Source organism: Epinephelus fuscoguttatus, linkage group LG7 (genome assembly GCF_011397635.1).
Source record: "Epinephelus fuscoguttatus linkage group LG7, E.fuscoguttatus.final_Chr_v1".
NCBI classification, from domain to species: Eukaryota; Metazoa; Chordata; class Actinopteri; order Perciformes; family Serranidae; genus Epinephelus; species Epinephelus fuscoguttatus.
The window spans coordinates 10412833-10434135 of record NC_064758.1 but is presented as its reverse complement, the minus strand read 5'-3'; the positions used below and the strand labels follow the sequence as shown (position 1 = coordinate 10434135).

At 40.8% G+C, this 21303-nt stretch overlaps 1 protein-coding gene across 2 annotated transcripts in view; it reads right to left on the bottom strand.

The window, feature by feature from the left end:
* prex1 (phosphatidylinositol-3,4,5-trisphosphate-dependent Rac exchange factor 1) overlaps positions 1–21303 on the bottom strand; it is a 94673-nt gene that overhangs the window by 29304 nt on the left and 44066 nt on the right. For both annotated transcript variants that reach the window (XM_049580618.1, XM_049580617.1), the window contains exons 10-17: positions 20336–20483; positions 15452–15552; positions 12895–12998; positions 12153–12202; positions 9650–9725; positions 8239–8311; positions 4089–4234; positions 1537–1629 (exon numbers count right to left, since the gene is read on the bottom strand). In XM_049580618.1, coding sequence (XP_049436575.1) covers positions 1537–1629; positions 4089–4234; positions 8239–8311; positions 9650–9725; positions 12153–12202; positions 12895–12998; positions 15452–15552; positions 20336–20483 — 791 coding nt within the window. The remainder of the gene's footprint in view (positions 1–1536; positions 1630–4088; positions 4235–8238; positions 8312–9649; positions 9726–12152; positions 12203–12894; positions 12999–15451; positions 15553–20335; positions 20484–21303) is intronic.

Genomic DNA, 21303 nt, shown 5'->3' with positions numbered 1-21303 from the left:
GGGCACATATGGCAGTGGGTCTGGGGGTCAAATACTTAATTTCCAGCATTCTGGTGAATTTTAAGCAGTAATCCATGGCTGAAATGTCTTAACTTGTGTAAAGGAAAACACAAAAAACATGTCCCAAGTGTCCCCAGTATAAATGACACCTATGACAAATGTAAAAATGCTCATAATTATCAACCATCCTCAGCTTTGCACAATCATCAAAATCCCTTCTCAAATGACAGACACACAGCACCACAGCCTGCTGCACGTCAGTATATGCAGTCATCTCGCACATCTTCAGTCACGTTGTGAGAATAATGCCGCCTCTGTGTGTTCGCAGTGTGAATCCAGTGTCCAGGGCACAGATCCGGTGGGGTGGCCTTGGTTGAGCCGTGCCCTGACTCTGGATAACGGCCCAGGGTGGATGTAGGAACGACTGGGAGGAGCCACAGCCATCTGAATGTTGAAGGATGTATATGTGTGCGTGTGTGTCTCTGTGTGTGTGATTATGCAGCATGGGCGCCTATCTGCACGTGACTTTCTATAATAGTATCATATAATGAAAGAGCTCTGTGTGTTTGTGTGTGTGTCTCTCTCTCTCGGCCCTTTTCAGAGCCCCATGGGAATCAGCTGAGCTTCATTCACGCTGCTGGCACACGGGCTGTGTCACAACTAGAAATCCTGTTATTGTGGGGAATGAGGGGCATGGGGGATGAATAACAGAGTAAGAGGGGGAGAGAGAAATGGAGAAAAGGGTGTATGAGGGAGCAGAGGAGTGAGGGTTTACTGCAGTGGAAGCAGGCAGAGGAGAAAAAGGACGATTATCCAGAAATGACTTGAGGGAAGAGCAATGTGGGAAAGAACTGTGATGAGTACAATAACAGAAAGTGATGAGGAAACTTGAACCACGGGGACAAGAGAGAAATGACGGTAAAATGAAATGGTGGGGAGCAGGGTAAGGATTTTTCCCATCTCTGGACCTGTGGGAAAGGAAGATTCCACAAACAACCTGGGCATCCTCCTGTGTTTTCAAGTAGGAAAGTGCTGGGAAGATTGTATAAACAGTACACAGGTTTTGTTACTGGTCAGATTTGGCAGAGGTTACCTGTCACCTATCCAACAAGAGTTGGCTGACACAGTGCAAAGGCAAAATCACAGGAAAAGAAAGCAAACTAGACTTGCCTTGAGCTGTGTGTTAGGTTGACAAACAATAAGTGTCACTGCTGACTGCTATGACTACAGAAAGCTCTATGAGAAAGAAACTCAATAATCATGCACATTAAGTAACAACTATCTGCGTTTTATAATCACTCTGGATAAATAAAATGGTGTGTGTGTGCAGTTCTTGTGGAGGTGATTTGAGTAAGCATGCCTAATGGCTCTACAGCCAATCAGAACGTAGTCCTCCCAAAGCGAAACAGAGGCAGACTGACAGCAGCCGTCAAAACACTAGACAGCCATTACCTACTGGAACTAATGCCCCAAGGCGGGAAGGAGATACAGTGTGTGTGTGTGTGTGTGTGTGTGTGTGTGTGTGTTGGCCATTACCTCAGCATGTGAGCCCCTGGTGACAGATTTCACCACAATGGCCTTGTTTTTCTCCTCAATCTCGAAGCCGTAGTCTTCTTCCTCAGGGTGAATCTAGCACAGAGAGAATCACCTAATTACTCTCACATTTACACGGGTGACTGATTGTTAGACTTAAATGTCTTTCACTGGCTTAGCATCACGAGTAAGCAAATAGCAAAATAACCCTCATGATAAACATTACGTATTCATTTGATTTTCCTCACAATGCTCTCCTGCTTTTTTGCACACCCTATAAATAAAGTACAAGATACATTGTTTATCTCATATATCTCAAATAGGAGTCAACTGTATGCTCTTGCCGTAAAAGGTAATTTGTGTGTATTTACTGCAATGACTCCATTTCTTCTGAGGAATCACTGAAGCTTCATGTTAAAGAGACATATGGCACTCTCTCTGGGTGGTCATATATACAAACTATCCACACATTATTATAGTTTCAATCTCTCATCTCATTGCGTGCCAGGTGTCCCCCTTTTGATGATGTTCTCTGCCTCTCATATTTTATTCCCCAGTGGGGCTTAGTTGAACGCTGTCGTCGCCCAACACATTGGCCGGCTTCCATTAGGTAAGCTGCCGGGGCCATCTTCCTGCTGCGTGGCCCTGATAAGATGGGGATCTCTGCTTTTACAGCAGAGGAGATGGCTGTGGTAAATAAAGAGTTCCTGCACTTCGCTTCCATAATAGCCAGGAGGAAGGATTAGTTCTACTAATCAGGGGGAGAAAAAAGTATTTTCCACTTCTTGAGGAAGGCCAAATAGCGAGGCTACTTCCCACTCTCATATGAAAAGGGAAGCTAGTGATGCTTCAAGGTTTCCCCAGAGATAATGGACTTAACTAAACAGCTCAATTTCTGTTTCAGCCTCTGGAAACCACTGTCAGACAGACCCAAAACAGTGTACACTGACCTTATTTTTGTGACAAATAAATATACATCAGTTATATTCAGTTTTCATAATAATCAGGTTATATGACTTATTGTACAGATTACACTAACAAAAGGACTTTCTGCTTTTGTGGCCTTTGCAGTAGAAAAAATATTGTAATCCAAGTCTCCGTCCAGCCCATAATGAGCACTGACATGTTGACAATTAAGTTTTGGGAGTGTTAATCCTCCATTTTTTCTTTTATCAGTAGAAACTTCTGAAACTTTTAGATAATTTTGGGACGTTCCACAGTTAAGCTGTTTTATTTACAAAAACGGTCTAGGTGTTTTGAACCAGTAAACAGATCTGTATGTATATAGTTCCAGAAAATTCAGAGACTTCACAGACACTGCTCAGTGTTTGGCTCAAATACAAAATCGCTACCGAACATGCTCAGTAGGACCTTCTGATCCATTCTTTACTGGTTTAATGTTTTTTGAAAGTCAGGCAAACAGCCAAATGAGGTTTTCTGAAGACAAGGTAAGCAGTTCTTAAACATCTCACTTCTGAATTTTGTCCCTTTGGGTGTTCTCCTCTTCACTCTGTTCTCCAAGCACCTGTTCTCTCATGTCATGAATGAGGATTGTTAAACATCAGTGTATCACCAAGGATAAAAAAAGAAAAGAAAATGCATTTATGAGGAGGAAAAACGTCTTAATTTTAACATTTTTTAAAAAAATTGTTATCCAAGACCGAAATGACATGAAAGTCAAAGTGTAGAATATCTCTGACTGCAACAACTGACTGCTGCCACCTCTCATAGTTTATTTAATCTCTTGTCTCAGCAGCAGCACAAAAGGGACTTCATTCCACGCCGTACAGTTGATTTCCACAAGACACGACTCATTAAGATGCATACTGATCAGAGCAAATTCAAAGGTGTTTATTGTCATCAAAGCAGTCTCCGCTCCCGTGGGGACAAAGGGGGGGGCGGGTTCTGCGTGTATAGTGATGTTAATTACATCTAGCTGTGGAGATCGGAAAGGAGAACACACACACACACACACACACACACACACACACACACACACACACACACACACACACACACACACAGGTCCAAACAAACTGAAGTGAAGGATATAATAGATGCTAGTATGTCAGTTCAATTAGTTCTACAGCACAATATGGTTCTGTTATATCACCACTGTGTACACACACAATCCTGCATGCGTGTAAGCATGTATTTGCATGTAAGTGACTCATATCCAGATAAATGTGGATCGATATGAAAAAGCAGCTTGTTCTCTTTGTTTCTGAAAATATCTCCATTGATCTGTTGTTTCCCATCCTGTACACTGATTTTTTTTTTTGGAAAACAATGTCTGGAGTGGATAATGCTGGTAACACAATGCAGAGAATTAAAAGATCTTTGTGCTGTGTTTACTGTGCTTGCTTCAGTGAAACACTTCAACATGCTCTCAACATTCTCTACATTATTATTTTTTTCTCCAAAAGAAACAAAAACTACAAAGCGTTTCTGGCACTTTGGACTGAGTGTGACAGTAAGTATCTGTGTAACCACGTATATGTGTGAGAGAATGTGGAAATGCTTGTGTTTATGTGTGTGTCTGTGTTCCAGCTCACCACCAGGGACTTGGCCAAGATGTTTTCGATGAGTTTGAAGTCATTGCGCTGGAGCTGCTTGCTCTTGGTGCTCGTTCCCTCCATTTCCTCGTCCGCATAGAAACGGAAGAACTGGGACTCGTCTTTGAACTCGCTCTTCTCCAAGACTGAGGGGGAAAACACACACAGCATGTAATCAGAAAGCCGCTGCAGAAAGTAATAATGACACAAATAGCAGCGGGTTGCATCCCAGCTTAAAAGTTGCTGGGAAAAAAAAGTTAAAGGGATAGTTCAGCCGAGTGTCACATAGTTCCATCATATTGGAGAGAAGGTAGACATCTTTATAGCCGATATCAACATTCTGTAGCTCACACCAAAACAATCTAGATTGATAAATAGCACTACAAGAACAAAAACATATATATGTGATTTTGGGGGTGAACTGTCCCTCTACAGGAATGCTCACAAAGGGCCAAAAAAGGCATTTAGTCTTTGACCATACATTGTTAAGATTTCAGAGTGTGTTTGTGCTCAAACTGTCTAATTTGATGGTCTGGTTGCAAAATTGAACCTTGTAAACTTGAAGTGTCTTACAGGAAGACACAAACACTGTTTGCAGGTCATTCGTAACTTCAAAGACCTGTGGAGATACACGAGTTTGTCGAAGAAGCTGCCACTTATTGGGTGGACATCTTCACACAAACAAGCTAATGGTTAATTAGATCATTAGCTAATGATGCTAGCAGGAACATCTGGAGCCAAACCACATCTGGGTTATAGCCAGTTCAGGCCAGGCCTTGAAGGGATCCTCCAGAGGACACATGAAACAGTTTGTGTGTGTGTTTGAGTGTGTTTAGAAATCCCAATGTTGTGCCGAGCCTCACTTCAACACATGGAGCACTTCTAACAGGTAAGGACGACATTATAGATGCTTCTCCAGTCACATCTGTTTGAGGCTGAACCAAAACATACTACATTAATCCTACTGTAGATTTTGTAATGCTTCTCTGATAATAAGCAAAGCCACTGAAATAAGGCTCAGATACAGTATGTGAGCAAGTATTGTGCTTAACAATGATTTTTGCCTTTTTTCCTTATAATCTTAACCTTGATTTTGTTACTTACCGTGGAACACTGATTCAAAGAAAATAGTAAACAAACTGCTCTCTCAGTTTTCATTTGAGTCAAGTCAAAGCACAAAAGCTGGACACTGCTACATCAGGTGCAGATACACACATTTGCCTTAAGTAACAGTGACATGTGATGCTCACATTTGGACCAAACCCATGATGTGGGAGGCAGATTTTATTGAGTTGGACAGCATTGGGAAAATATCCATCTTGTTTATGTCACATAGGAGTTGGCATTTTTGACATTTGCCCAAATTCTCAAACACATTCACAGATAGAAGAGAATGAAGGACATTTCCTTATATGAGGGGTATGAATCTGTAAGGCCTCTATAAAATGGGACTTGCACGGGCAACACAGGGAGCCAAAGGTACCCAGCTGTTCAGAGATTTGGCGAGCATCTGGCACCCTCAGGTGAACAAAAGCCTTCACAAACTGATTACACACACCACACACTCGCACTGGCTGAACGCCAACTCAAACAAAGCCTGAACACGAGTTGCTTCCTCTGAGTCACAGAGGCTGTGGTCATATAATTCCTTAACACCACCTTTTCAACTGGAGGGAGTGCTACTCCGGAAACTGTCATACCCTAATAAGACACACAGTTACGCACATGCAAAATCATCATTAAAATGCTGGGAACAGCTGGCAATATGCGAGGGTCAAGATAACAGTCTGCTGGGCATTTACTCACAAATTCACTTTACAGGAATTTTTAAAAGAGTACTAATTAATATACACTTTTTAAAACTGACTTCATATAATTAAACTATATATGCACATAATAACACAATATGTGATGCACTGATGTAAAGACAGGGGCAATCATGAATAAAATCTTCAGAAGTATCGTTTCCACTGAGTGCAAACAAATCTTTTCTGATGGCTCTAAGAGCTGTGGCATCTTTAAACAAGTGTTTGAAAACATTTAGGGCCCTATCTAACACCCGACTCCCCAGCTGAGCTCTGTTTCCTCTGTTTATAACTTTTTAGTTTTGCTGCTTAAATGTCCAATGATATTTGCTGCAGTGACTTAACTGCTCTTGCTGCATCTCTCTTAGCAGAAAATCACTTGCTTCTTCAATTTGTCAAATCTGCCATGTATATAGCAGTGTGCCAGGTATGGGCACACCTGTCTTTTAAAGGGAATGGAAGATGACACTTTGACTGGTTGAATTCATTGTGTGCCCAAAACACACCTATAATTAATAAAGGGACTAAAAACAACCCTTTTGTCTCCTCGCCTTACTTTACGGCCAGATAATGCTTCACTTAACTTGCAAAAGTGTAGCTGGATACACTGTAAATGCACTATAGACCATGAGCTATAGATCGTATAAAAAGGGCCCTTAATAATGACCTTGACAAAATGACAGAAAGACAAGACAGATTAAGTCATTACGTTTTACTAGTTTAGTATTGATTTACATAACTGTTAACTCTGTAGAAGAGAACATAGTGGTTGAAGGGATAATTTGAGGTTAAAAAAATCATTATTGCCCACTGTTACTTCCCTGAGTGGTTTTCTATATTTAATATTGTCAAATGACTTGTAAGTCAGTGACATTTTGACTTAGGAGCCATTCAACAGTGCCATATAGCAGGACTAATGGAGGATACATGGAAATGTGTCTGGTACTATGCCCTGTATGTTGAGTTGCCTGAAGGGCAAAATGCAACAGGTTTTTACAACAGACGTGTAGATGAGTGATGTAAGCAGGTAAGGACAGATGAAGGGCATATTAACTGTGTTATCTGTTATCAGTGATCCTCCCACCAGTGAGAAGCCTCATTACCTTGTATCATATAAACCAGACAGACATAAAAAGACAGAGCTAAGGAAGACAAGGATGAAAAAAAGAAGAAGAGTTCAAGAGGAACCAGGTGAAGAGCAGCAGATGTGCTGACTAAGGACTAAAGGGGGCGACTCGAGGAGAGGTGAGGAGTGCAGACAGGCTGAGAAGGGAGAGGTTGTGACCCTGAAGAAGGGCAGAGAAGAGGGAGAGAACAGGTGACGCCTTCCAACAGATGGTAGAGGGAGGTAGGTGTATGTGTGAGTGCCAATCAGACAAGCTAGAAGTAAAGAGAGCCACTTTATGACTTTCTGGGAGCAGGTTGAGTGTGTTACAAAAACAGCAAAATACAAACAAATAAGAAGAGATTTCTCTGCTTTTAATCATGTGTACATTTAAATCTGGGTACTCTGTGCATTCTGATTCATCACATACTGAGTGCTGCAAGACATGTCAGAACTTAATAGAATGTAATTCACTAGGACAACTGTACAGTGTTTATCAAAGGATCTCGAGGATCTCTTTGGAGGAAAACAGATAGAATTTCCCAGTCTACATATTTGCCCATTGAAAAAATGGATAACAATGACTTCGTCTTAGATTTCAGTCATCCTGCACACTTCACTATATGCATCAGGAAGCGCTGTCATCATGCTACTTCTTCAGTATTCCAACCCTAAGTACTTCCTTAAAGTGGTTCTCACTTTACACACAATACACTGAATAAAGATGATTCAATTTTAGGCTTTAACCAGCAGTCACGGTTCAGTGGATTGACCCAGACAGCCATGTAGCTAAGCCAAACAGCTCTGGTTAGGGTACACTGCTCATGCTGTTTACATTCAACATGCTGGGATAGAACCAAAGCCGCTCAACTACGATGTGGTTAGTGAGGTTACCGAGACTTGGCTGAATCAGGTATGCAAATTTATGATGCTATGACGACTTGACAGAGAAAAGCCTAATATTACATTTTTGTGGGTTGATGACCAAAGATGAGGTAAACAAGGAGCAGAGAAAAGAGTGACAGAATCAGAGAGTTACACAATAAACAGAGCTGTTGCAAAAGAGAACAGTGTTGATAATAAGAGAAAGACAAAAGATATCACCACACTGCACGTGTCAGACTATTTTTCTCTTAATAAGAGCATCATCAAACTGAATTAAAGAGACAAAAGCTGGTCAATTTGTGTGCGTCTTCACCCATCTTTCCTGTATGCGTGTGTGAGAGACAATTTAACTGACCGTGGTGCATGAAGCCATTGTTGCAGAGCCCCACACCCAGCGTCACAGCGTCCTCTCGGGTCGAGCAGTCTCCCTGGGAACCAAATCAGTGACGCACACAGTCGGTCAATCACAATGCCTGTTTACACCTTTTCATACACAGCAGACGGCAGCACCGCTGGCCTGAGTTATCTGTGTGTCTGCTGCAGTGCAGATGATGATTTGTGAGCCGGCACGTGTTAATAAATGTGTGTAGAATAAATAAATAAACAATGAAGAGATTGGGAGACTGATTCTGCACGTCCATGGATGTGCTCTTCAAGGTCATTTGTCTTTTGCAAATAAGCCTCATTTGAGTTAAAACATTTTTTTGAGTGGCTATTTTTATTTGTATTAGAGGTGGGAGGTTTATTTTATTTTATTTATTTATTTTAAATTGACTCAAGTTTGTATTAGTTCGCACTAGAAAGAGGCAGGTTTTTAAGCCACAAGCCACCAAGTCAATTATCCAGAGCTTGGTGAACCTGGTTTAGCCCGGACTAACTTGAAGGGGGATAAAATAATTTAGTCATGCCGCTTGATTAGATTTTCCAAATGTTATTAGACCGAAAGGATCAAATTCTGATTGTCAAACAAGTCATTTCGCGGGGGTTAGTACACTCAAAAAATGGATTCGCTGTTATTCAGCCGCTCCTTGTCCCATGATTGCAGCTCAGCTCAGGGTAGGAAGAGCAAATACTGAGTTGAAACAAGCATTAAAGTGACTGCTTTTCTTGCACGGTTAGGTTAATACACTAATTAACTTGACACATTTCCACATATACATTAATGTAAGACTTGTAGATACATGGGAGTGACACGTGGTCTTGCCTCATCTTTGCAGTTTGCACCAGTTAGTAGCAGGTGGGAGGGGCTAGTCAGTGAACGACTCGGTGGAAATGAGGTCACTCCCGTCAGTAAAAACAGTTGTTGGTTTCTAACGATTCGTTCTTGATTTTCACATCTCTAATTAGTGTTGCAATACTTTACTAAGTGAGTTTTTGAGTTTGTTGAAAGGAAATTGATAGAAAACTGCACTTTAAAATGTAACTCATTCTTTTTTATCGGTGCCTTTAGTGTTCTGTAAAATATTTAATTTGCTCAATAAAAGAATGTTTTCCTTTCATTTTTCGATTTCAACTAGCAGTGTGTTGTATTTAGCAGCAGAACTGAGTGCACTTTAATGTCTGTTTATTTATCACAGGCAACATTATCAGTAATATTCACCATTATCTCATATTTTCATCATATCATACAGCCCTTAATTCGGTAAGTAAAATACTAACATCACGTTAACATCCAAATAATACTAAAATATACTGAAAGTTCTTGTCAACTGCAAAGTATAATTTGTTGTTGGATTAAATGAAAGTCTAATAGAAGTTGATTTTACCTGCAGGAGTAGCCAGTCGACCAGTTTGCTGGCAGGCACCACAGATTTAAAGGTTTTCAGATGGTGGTCTCTGTCCCTACAAGGGCAAAAAAAATAAATAAATAAATGTTTTTTCACAGTACAATGCAGGCAGCATAAAAAAAACCCCACTTCACTGTCTGTGGCTTCATATGTAACAAGTGTTTGACAGATAAAAAAAAACTCTTTGTAGTTTGCAGCACCAACACCACACAGAGTCTTTGCGTAATGTTGCATTTCTGGGGCAATAGACTTTAATTAACATCTGGGTCTGGGCGATAAGGAGACAATCAAAGGGCACGATATATTTGACCAAATACCTCAATATCAATATTGCAACAACATTGTAGGGCATACTATTAGTGCTTCAACATAATATTTACACAATGAGATTTTTGATGAATAATCATCAGTAATGTGGAAATAATGACTCAGTGAGTAAAGGCAAACAACAGAACAGCTAAAACAGTCTGGTAATTCAAACAGTACATCACTTTACTGTGATGCAGCCTATGAAGCCAGGAAGACAACACTTACAATAGCTTAAATCTAAGATGAAAAAGACTCATATCAAAATATTGATGTAAAATCAATATATTGCCTGGCCCTATTGGCAATGTCCATATCATGAGAAAAAAATATTTGCATATTTATGTGTGTTGCAGACAGTCTGTTGTACCACTACCAGACTTACAGTCATTGTCATTTTGTGTTTTGAGTCTTTGAGCTTTTGTGAGACGACATCAACAACCGCTGTGGATCGGTCTGCTCAACATGTAAACATGTGAAACAGGAAACTCTACAGAGGATGTGTGGTTGCCTGTATGACTTGACACGGGCGTATCAGAGCATATCAAATGAACAGTGTACTTGCTTTAACGTCTCTATGCTGTGAGCAAGACACAGGGTGTGTCTGGACCACCCATATTGTAAACTGCCACATTCAGAACGAAAGCCAAATAAAAATACCTGATTGATACATCAGACATGCCTTAAGACATTATGAAAAGTGATTTGCTTGCAGACATCATTTGCTGATCAATAGTTTTCTTTGTCAGTGCAGACATATCATCTGCAGCATAAGACATCTGTGACATTCCCAAGACTGATTTTATTAGCTTTATTTCTATTTTATCATGTTATTATTTTTATTTACTGCATTTTAATGTTATGAAACCGACGGGTGCTTTGTCACTCAGCAAATTTTAATAAAACAGAGGCAGAGTTTATAATTATATATGCTTCATAAAATGCCATACATCCATCACTCAAACATTATAATTAATGGTTGCTACTTACAATGCCAATTTAGTGATGGATTAAAAAAGCAAGGCAAGATTACATAATATCTGGCTGGCAGGCAGAGGGATTGCCTTTGTATGTTAATAGGATTTGTCTCCCGGACCAAAAGCTCTTTGTTTGCACCGATGGCAACCCCGAGCTCTTCAATCAGCGGCGAGTGATGTAGGGATAGACAGAGGGGCGAAAAGGGGAAGCGTGTGACGGAAGGGGCTGCAACGGACAGAGAATGCATGTGTGTGTGCTTGAGAGGGGTGTCAGAGGGAGATGATGTTTGTTTCCTGTTCCTTTTGTATAAATTTAGATTTTCATTCTGACTCTTAGAATCTCTGATAGAAATAATTTTGGTAAAGTGAGCTCATTCTTCCACTTTGAAGGACTTATTTCAGTTTCAAGGTTATAAATTGATTCCTCTAAGATAATGTTAACCCAAATTTAAGCCACAGTTTTGAGTCTTGGGGTCAAGAATTAGAATTTTTATAATCATTATTACTGAATTATAACAACTTAGTTTAAAAGACCGATTAAGATCTTATGGAGAGCTGCATTTGTATAGTAACATGGTGTATAACACTCAGGGAATGGAGTGTGTTTATAATGTATACTGTAATATTTGACGTATATGTCTGAGTATGTGTACTGCATATTCAGGTAAGAAATAGAGTGTGTGTGTGTGTGTGTGTGTGTGTGTGTGTGTGTGTGTGTGTGTTTATGTATGTGAAAGAGGGAGAGAGCATTAAGGAGAAGTGATTTGCAAAATGTTTGCAGTCATCATTTGGACAGTTTAAAATTCTTGAACATTAATTGAGCTAACCCATAAAACTGTGAAGATTGAAAGATAAATGCCCGTAACATGCAGCTCTCCTTAATCCTTTAAGAGCTACCTCAAATAAACTTCCAGTCATGAAAACCTGGCGTCCTCCCTTCACCTGAACTGAGACATGTACACATGAACCTGAAGCAGCTCAAAGCCTGGCTGGGAGTCCGAGTTGGAGAGGAAAGGGGGGTTTGAGGGCTGTCATTCCTGCCAGTGTTAGTTCAGTCATTACACAAAGGGTGACGTGGGGCAAATGTGAACCCCTCATGAATATGCATTCATGCACCTGGAGAGCGGGAACATTAGCATATGGGAGGGGAGCGGGGGAAGAGGAGGAGGAGGAGAGGGGAGAGAAGGGCAGGTACTTACTTGATGACAGGCGTGTGGAGGCTGTGGAGGCGGCAGTACAGCCTGACGCCCTGAAAGAGAAGAAAAATGGAGCCGCTGAGTCATAGGACATACACACCTTGGATAAACAAGTACAAGCATTGCCTCGGGACAAGAGATTTAACTGTTGACTGTGAAAAGAGTTACCCAAGGCTATCGTTTTAGGAAAGAAGTTTCATAAGCATTGTCTCTGAATGGGGACTCAGAACAGAAGTAGGCCAACATAACCAATCTTTATGTCTTTTTTTTTTTTTTTTTTTGGGAAGGGGGGGGGGTTTAGATTTAACTGAGTTTTCTATGGGAAGGGATTAGTGCCTGCAGAGTGTGAACATTTGTATACACTGCCAGGCACCAGTCACCAAGGTTTATGCTGATATGAATATATTAAAAAAATCATATGATGATCAAATTAATTCAGTAATGTAATTTTTAAAGATACTTTGGAAAATAATACAAATTTGGCAAATTTTAAAAAGGAGTCACTAATCGAGGCAATGGTGGAGTCAATTAGGTTGCATTCATTCTTTTTTTCCCATGGTGTTTAACATTATATTTCTTAGTCTTTTTACAATTATGCGTATCTCTTTTTCTCTCTAATTTGATGTAAATCTGATGCGTATTTACAGCTCAGACCAATATAAGGACTAATACAGTCCTTGTCAAACTTGGTTTTTACATTTCCTCAAGTATCACTGAGGATATCCAGATGCAGAATTATAGTTACCTTAGACATGATGTCCTCCATCTCACTGCGGGCCTTGTAGGTGCCATCGTCATAGCGGAATCGATACAACACCTGCTCGTTCTTGAACTGGTGCTTGTCTGATACTGAAACATCATCATAAGGAAATTATGACACCTCATAACCCATCAAGCTTTAATACAACTTTCATCTTCCACTCATAAAGGAAAGCTTTGTCCCCAAAATGTTCATTTGTATATCAATTGCTAACCTTATGCTACCTTGAATTCACCTCAATGGTGATAGAAAAATCCAAAAACAAATAAAAAAAGACGTTCAACAACAGCAAAACTATATTGAAACATTTGTTTACAAATTCTTACACAACTCAATATAATCCAAGTCTAATTTATCAAGTTGTATGCTTAGTACTTCAGACACACAGACATTTTCTCTAAAGCCTTACTGTTTAAACTTCTTCCACACAAAAAATTAAACATACATACATGGGAAATTTCAGAGCGCTTCTTGGCAAGTGCGTTAATTTGAATGCTCCTTGTGCAGAGAGTTCTGCTGTCACTCATGCACACCTGTTTTAGCAAAATTGCATGTGTTTGGGAAGAACTGTGTATATGACTGGGAAAATAAGACTTGGATTATACTGCATGAGTTGTGTGAGCTTGTAAACTGATGTTTTGTTATAGTTTAGCTGTTGTTTAACACGAAAGAATGATATGAACAACAATGTTCTTCTTATTGTCACATGTAAACGGTTGGTGTGTCTGTAATGTCCACGTGAATTCAGACACCAGCGGCTGAATAGCTTTAGCCAGTGTTTGGCTGAAATCAGTTTTGCTTTCATCTCTCCAGTTCTGGTGAGCCAAGGATGAGTCAGTAGAGCTTAGTATTTAGTTGAGAGCTGCATATGGTTCCGCCAATATGATTTCTGAATATACACACACAGATGCATTGTGAATTACTCATTATTTGTTGTCAGAGTTGAAGCATACTTGTATCAAGTCCACCGCTAAAGAAAGTGAGTGAGGACTGTGTGAAGTGAAGCACAGGCTGCCATTAATATGTCTGGGCCTTTTTATAATGTTGGCAGTATAGAGGTGCACTGGGTTTTCATTGTATTCTTTTATATGCATTAAATCTGTAGAAGATGCTAGGGTAAGTCCCTTGCAAGAGGCAAAGTTGAAGTTTGTGGGAAACACTGCAGTTGTAAATTCTGTCCGTGTTGGGTAAGTTATGAGATTCAAATATTTAACACAGCAGACAGCTGCCAACTCCCATAAACCTCCATACTTGCATTAATAAACAAAAAAATAAATAAATCAAAAAAACATTGCATCTATGATCAATCTAACACAAAAAATAGAACGTGACTAAAACATACACAAGCAGATGTCTGCTGGAGAGGCTAACGGTAAAACCTGCCAAACAGAGGCAGTTTGGTTCCACCACAACAAGTTGGCATGGGCTCAAACAAGCTGCTGGTTTTCTCAGTCTAGACTTAAAATGTCCTCATAAAACCAAAGGCACCACACAATCAGCCATTGTAAAGTGTCAAGTGTGGAATTTAAAGCACGTGAAATGATAGCTGAATCATTACGGGAGCAAAGGAGACTTCAAAATTGCAAACAGTCAAGTATGAACTGGTGCGATTTCGTGGCTCAAACATTTGCAGCTGATTGGGTAAAGTTTGCATTATGAACTCTAAAATGCATGTGGTTGACTGTCTCTCTTTGTATATGTCTCTTCAAGTAACAAAAGCACCACTCAGGAGGGGGAGATGGACAGTTTCAATTTGCCGCTTTGTCACATTACCTCTCTCTGTCTGACGTCTTTTCACTGACTAAGTGGTGACACCCACACTTTGCCTGCAGGGCCTGAGCCTCTTCGGTTTGCCCACAAAGCCTCGTTGCTATCCCACAGGGCCCTGCATGTCATCATTGTACCTCTCTGTGGTCGTAGGCTACTGTGAGGGAAGATTTCAGGGGATTTTCCACAGGTATTAAGGAATGTCAAGGTTGGGCCTCAGCAAATTTCCCTGAGAGGGTGATGTGTATAAATCGTGACAGTGGTTTGCACTTACTATATACAAGATCCCCCTTCAGCAACACTCTGGACAACTGTGTTCATACATTATGTATAGCGGTGTGTGTGTGTGTGTGTGTGTGTGTGTGTGTGTGTGTGTAATTCCTTATTCCTGCATAATTCAGGTTGGTGGACCTGTGAATGTCACACTCAAGACAAAATCAGAGATGGGGAAATAATGCAAGACACTTTTCCAGAATTATTATTACCAGATCATGGTGGTTTTTTACCTCAAAACTGTGTGCTCCAATAGGAAGTGTAGGACAAATTTGTAACACCAATGAGTCAAACAATTATAGAAGGAAAATGTGAATCAATCAGAAAAAAAGAGAGACAGTAAAACAAGCCAAAAACAGAGGACAGGATGACTAAACAAAGTTAAAAACAGAATAAAAACATGAGGAGCTGCAAAGAGCCTCAAGACGTGAGCTTTAACAAACAGAGAAAAATAGAGTGAGAGTAAGGTAAGGATGGCAGAGAGGATTTTGTTTTGTCTCACCATGGTGTATGATGCCATTTTCCAGCAAGGCCTGTCCCAGATTGACCCCTTCTTCAGGCTTACTGATCTCTCCACTTTCTATCAGCCATGACACAAACTCACTGAGAACACAAAGAAGCATATGATGAGGCCCATTTCTTAAAGTGGTAATCTGTTAGCTGGTTTTGTGTTTGAAATTGTCACCATCTTTGGCATTAGGGCTCCCTGCTGTGCTGTTTCTGCATGGAATGTCACAGAGATCACCTGGCAGACAGACACACTGTGTGGGTGCCACTATGTTTGGTTCTTGGGTTTCCATCGATAAAGTTGGCATCTTTTAAAGCAGCCCTACTGTTTTTTTTTTCACGTTCATTCATTAAGCCTCTCACGCTCATTGCTTATGCTAAATACTTAGACCTTACCACACTCATGGAACATGCAACATCTCTAACATCTTCTCTTGTTCTGAGTTATAAGCACGTAGCATGTAGTTTTGTTTAGTTCCGTAGAAAAATTAAGAATAAAGATTTCTGAAGAGACACATTGCTGTTGAGTTTTTCAAATGTATTTTTTGGTGCCTGGAGCACCACAAGCCAAGTGCCCTCTAGTTCCATTACATTGGAGAGAAGGCAGACACCTCTGTGGCTGATATCTTTAACACTCAGCAACTCACACCAAAACAATCTAGACTGATGAATAGCACTACAGGTAAAAGGAAAACTATCTATTTTTGATTTGGAGTTGAACTGTGCCTTTACTGTATTAGTCATAATGGGAGCACATCTATATCCTTATCTCTAACACCTATGTATATGTGATATATAGACTTTCTAGTCTATGTGCAGAGTTCATTGCAGATTCACTGTTTGATAAGTTGCCAGAGTCTACATGCATGTCTCACTGAGGAAATCTAAAAAGTGAAGTTCAAGGATACTGCTACAGCAAGGCAGCAGCAATGCTTGCCAAGAAGTTAAAGACTTCACAGTATATGTGCTCCAGTTCCCGTTTAGCGCCAACAGAAACAAAGTTGATGCACAGAGCTTTACTGTTTGTTTTTATTAGCTTTTGTTGGAGTCTGTTGTCCAAGTCAAAGCTGAAAGAGAATTTCCTTTAGTAGTAACTGTAAGAGTGAATGATTTTTAATCCAGATAGCAGAGTTAACATGTGGTTGGTAATATTTTCACCAGACCATTCCCATCTGAAACAGAAGAAACTATTGCTTGTAGTTTGTGCTGCATTTCAATGATGCATAGTGCTCACATGTGTGTCTTGCAAGCCTATTGCTTTCAGTGGACCCATGTGACACAACCAGTGAAATATATCCATTCTTAAGCAGAGCTGGCCTGGATGTTCACTACTGAGAGCCTTGCGCAATGTAACATCTTGACACTGTGCAAGGCTCTTTGAGCAATTTAGTCTGTCAGTGTGACATTTAAAACGGTTACAGCTTTAATGAAGTACTTTGACCACAGGCAGGAACAGACAGTGCTTCTACAGTTAACATTCACAGAGAACTTTCTTTTAAGTTTCTCCTTTTCCCTTTTGCTACAAATATCCCTCAGGCTTTAATACTGTACATGCATTAACCATCCAAATTTAAGCACTTCAGCTCCGCTCCCTTCTTTTCACACTCAGTGTGTGCAGAACAAATGTTTGAAGGAGAAAATTACATTTCTCCCCTTCTATGTCTTTCATGCTGCTGAGTGAAATCGCTTCCCCAGATAATGATGAAAAGTGAATTGGAGGGAGCTAGTGCGTGTGCATGCATGCGTGTGTGTGCGTGTTCATGAACACTGAGCTTGAACATTCCAGCATGGGAACAATTTTGAAGCATGTCTGTGAGAAATCTGTGCTTGTGTGTGGCTTTGCTTTCAGGCAGTCATTCAACGGATGTGTGATTGCTTCGCATGCGTAAATGTCAAGAATACAAGGTGTGCAGGTGTGTGTGTATATAAAGTTGACCCACAAGCATGTGATTGCTGTGTGTGTACGATCATGCAGAACTGCGGACACCTTGGACCATCTGCCACTGGTCCTTCATACCTGCCTGACGTACAAAGAGGAATATTTTATTATATCTGTGAAAAAATGTGCTTTCGTGCTTGCATTGTTAGTGTGTGTGTGTATTTATTGTCTCTCTGTAGGTTCATGTCAAAGCCGGAGGCTGTTCATTGACACTGACAGGGGACTGAATGGGAGGGGATGTTGGGTGTGTGTGTGTGTGTGTGTTATGTAACAGTCAAGTTAATTTTGGACACGGAGCTGTTATGGAAATTAATATGATGAGCAGGAATAGTGTGTGTAAATATGTGTGTGTGACAGAGAGAGGAGAGAGTGAGAGAGCCTTCAGCCACACAGAGAAGTAGAAGATGAGGATAATGGATTTATGGAAAGATATGCTGATGACTGGTTGATCTTGAAAGTTGAAAGCTGTGCAATCTGAATATGATGTACAGCAACAGCTTTTCATAGGAGCCCTTGTGGTTTGCCTGATAACTGCTGAGTCCCAATTCCGTGCTACGTTCTGACTGTGTGCTGTATATACTACATAGTAATTTTCTTAGCATGCTGTTCTTGGCAGTAAGTACACAAGAAATCTACATACTTTGCTGTTTTATACAAAAAAAAAAGACACAGTATGAGTGCTGGGCTAAGAATCATTAGTTAGCTAGCTAGTGACAGCATGGTAAGTCAGTCATCATCACAAGCCTTGTTCTGTTTACCCACAATACTGTGGTTACAGGCCCCCTCCCTTAATTTGAGGAAAGTGGTATCTGTGACAGCTCCAGAGTATGTGCAAGGCATTTTTCAGTTACTGCTTCAGCAGCTACACAGAACACATGATGGGCTTTGTCTCTCTCCCTGATGGATACTGCAACCCCTTTAGTGTACACCGTCGGGGCCTTTCCATGTTTGTTATGAAACGGCAACTTTTTAATGATCAAATCAAAGCCCTCCTAACGTTATATTCTGGCCATGGAAGTTACGTCCCTCCTGCCATTTCTGTTTCACATGGAATTACATCACAATACTGAAGTTAAATATTCTCAAAATGCTGTTTCATCTGGACTTTAATTTGCTCCAGCTCTATTTCCTTTGTGTATTGAATTGTGGGACAGTATTTTTCATAAAGTACACACAAGTATGCATACTGACTTTTTATAGTGTATTACATTTTTCATGTTTAAAGTGTGAAAACACTACATGCTCAAAACCTATAACAAACGTGTAGTATGGAATTGGGACACAGTTGATGTATTTTTCCTCAGAGGGTGAGACAATACATTGCGAACCAAAATCCAGTGGAACAGAAGCTAACCCAGACACACAGCAGGAGATCGTATTCCATCTCCTCCTCGCATTGGCTCTCCTCTCAATACAAACAGGTAAAAACAAACCTTCAAGAAAATTAGGATATGATGTATCATCGCTTTAAATTCTGGCAAATGATGCAAAGCAAGCACTGACACTACCTAAAAAGTAGCAATAAGGAAATGTAAAGTATTCTAACATTGATCCTCTTCCAGTGTAGACAGCAGACAGATGATGGAGTGATGCTATCAAGACAACAGGGTGCTGTCAAACCGGCACTCGGCATCTCTATTTAATGCAATAAGCACTCAAACTGTGCCTGCTGCTAATTTCATAAGAGAGACAAATGCAGAGCTAATGCAGGTTGCGCTCATTGGCAGGAAATGACTGAGTGATAAATTGAGGAAAGTGGGCGATGATAGAATGTGAAAACAGATTGAGTGAAAGAGGCAGACAAACTACACTAATACCACATGGACGAGGCAGAGGAGGGAGGGAGAGACTGAAAAAGGATTGTATGACCAAAGAAACATCCCTGTTGGCACACACTGGAATTTGAACCAGCTCGATAGCCATTGATCTGGCACTGAACTACAAGTGGATGGGGGCAAGATAAATCATTACCTCTATGACAACACGCACAAATTCACTGTTCTCAGTTAAGTGTATTTTGACAGGGAAGCATTTAGATGGCATAAAGACAGCATTTACAGCAGGAGGTATTTCCTGCAACCTCTCAAGATCCAGACCGTCTAGTGAGGTACACTGAACACAGAGAGGAAAACACCCAGACAAGGACTTCATATGACGCCACCAAGATGGAACATGTCTCCCACAAACACCATTACATTTTTGAGCAACCCATTAAATTTGCTTCTTGGCAGTGGCTCATGTGATAGTAGTCAAAGCAGTGCCATCGTCCACTACACTTACCTCACAAAAAGAAACAAAAACAATTTCAGATGGGGATGCATTTAATGATGTGTAATATACTGTGAGGCTATGTTGGCAGTGTTGCAGACATTAACGGTTGCTCCCTGGTTTCTCTTTACAAGACCGGTCATCAGTCACCATCGTTGTCTTGCCTAGTTTTATTTTTTGTGTCCCCAAAAGGCTGCCGGAAAGAATTTTAATTGCTGTTCAGGATCTTACAATTGTTGGCGTGTATAAAGTGCAACTGAGGGAAACTTAAGCAAGTCTCTCATTGTCTATTCATTGTGCTGAAACATCAAGGGGACAGAGAGTAGGATGGCTTGTTGCAGAGCCTCAGTTAAAGGTCCTTTGCTAATGAAAGTCTGGGTGTGTGAGTGTGTGCTCGATGATATGAGTGTGTGGGGAGCAACTTGGCCCTTTCTACGAACCGTGAGAGGAGACTATTGGGGGGGGGGGACTCATTATGGACAAGAGGATGTAGGGATAAAAGAGTTTGGGCGTTTTGCCAGGACTTGGGGAGACTGGATACCAGCTCTTTTGAAAGCCTGCCGATCTTACGTAACAATGATTTGTAAGGATCCCCTTGTGAGCGGCACAGCATTGCAGTCACATTCCTGGAAACCTGAAGAAACTAAGCACTGAGTAAGCAAAGAGACTCACTTTCCCATGAAGCACTTGGGCACAATGCTGAGCTTCCTGCGTCGATCCTTAATCAGGTGCCGACTCTTGGTCATCATCATGTGGTAGAGCTTCTCCCCCTTCTCTGCGATCATCACATAGGCGTCCCGCTCCATTCCCAGTTTGAGACCTATGAACAGAGGGGAAGTCAGATCCAAGAGGATTTGTCAGCCTTCCAGTCAGTAGCATGAGACTCTGAACAAGAAGAAACATTTCTGCAAAAACAGTGATTTTATCACAATGGCAAGAAAAATACGGCAGAACCATTACAGGACACAAATTTTAACTTGCGTTCTACATGTGTCAGAGCCAAAAGGCAAAGGCTGTCATGGTGCTGTTAGAAGAGACAAACGGGCCTTTGCCTGGATGGCCCGATTGTGTTCTGGTATTGTGCAGATGGAATGAAGCCAGGAGCAGAGCATGGCGGCTCGGGTCTGCCACCAACCCTCTGAAACAAACCCAGATGTTAATCTGTCCTAGACAAGTTGTTTTTAGCGTAAGTCAAGTTCAGGAGGCCAGTGTGATCTTGATCTTGTTTCTGTGTTGGTTTGTTAACTATTATTCTTCTATTATAAAGCAGAACATGTGAAGGCTCATTCAAGGCCTGCTGCCCTAGTGAACCCTCTCCAGAGCTGTTTAACCTTATCATGGGGTTTGATGAAGTTCTGAACCACATGGTGAGACTTTCTGACTCAGGCCACACAACTCTGCTGCTGTACCACGTCTCCCTAAGCTGCTTAACTCTACTAAGAGACACATCAAGCTGCTGAACTTGACTGTATAGTATTTAGACTGCGTTGAAATAGGCTTAAGAGGGAGCATTTAATATATTTGTGATACACTTATCAGCCACCTTGCTTTCTCTTAGGGCCCTGACACACAGAAGGTGACACTTGGCCATTGTTTTGAGCCGTTGATGAAGGGATACTTTGCCCAATATCAACCAGCTT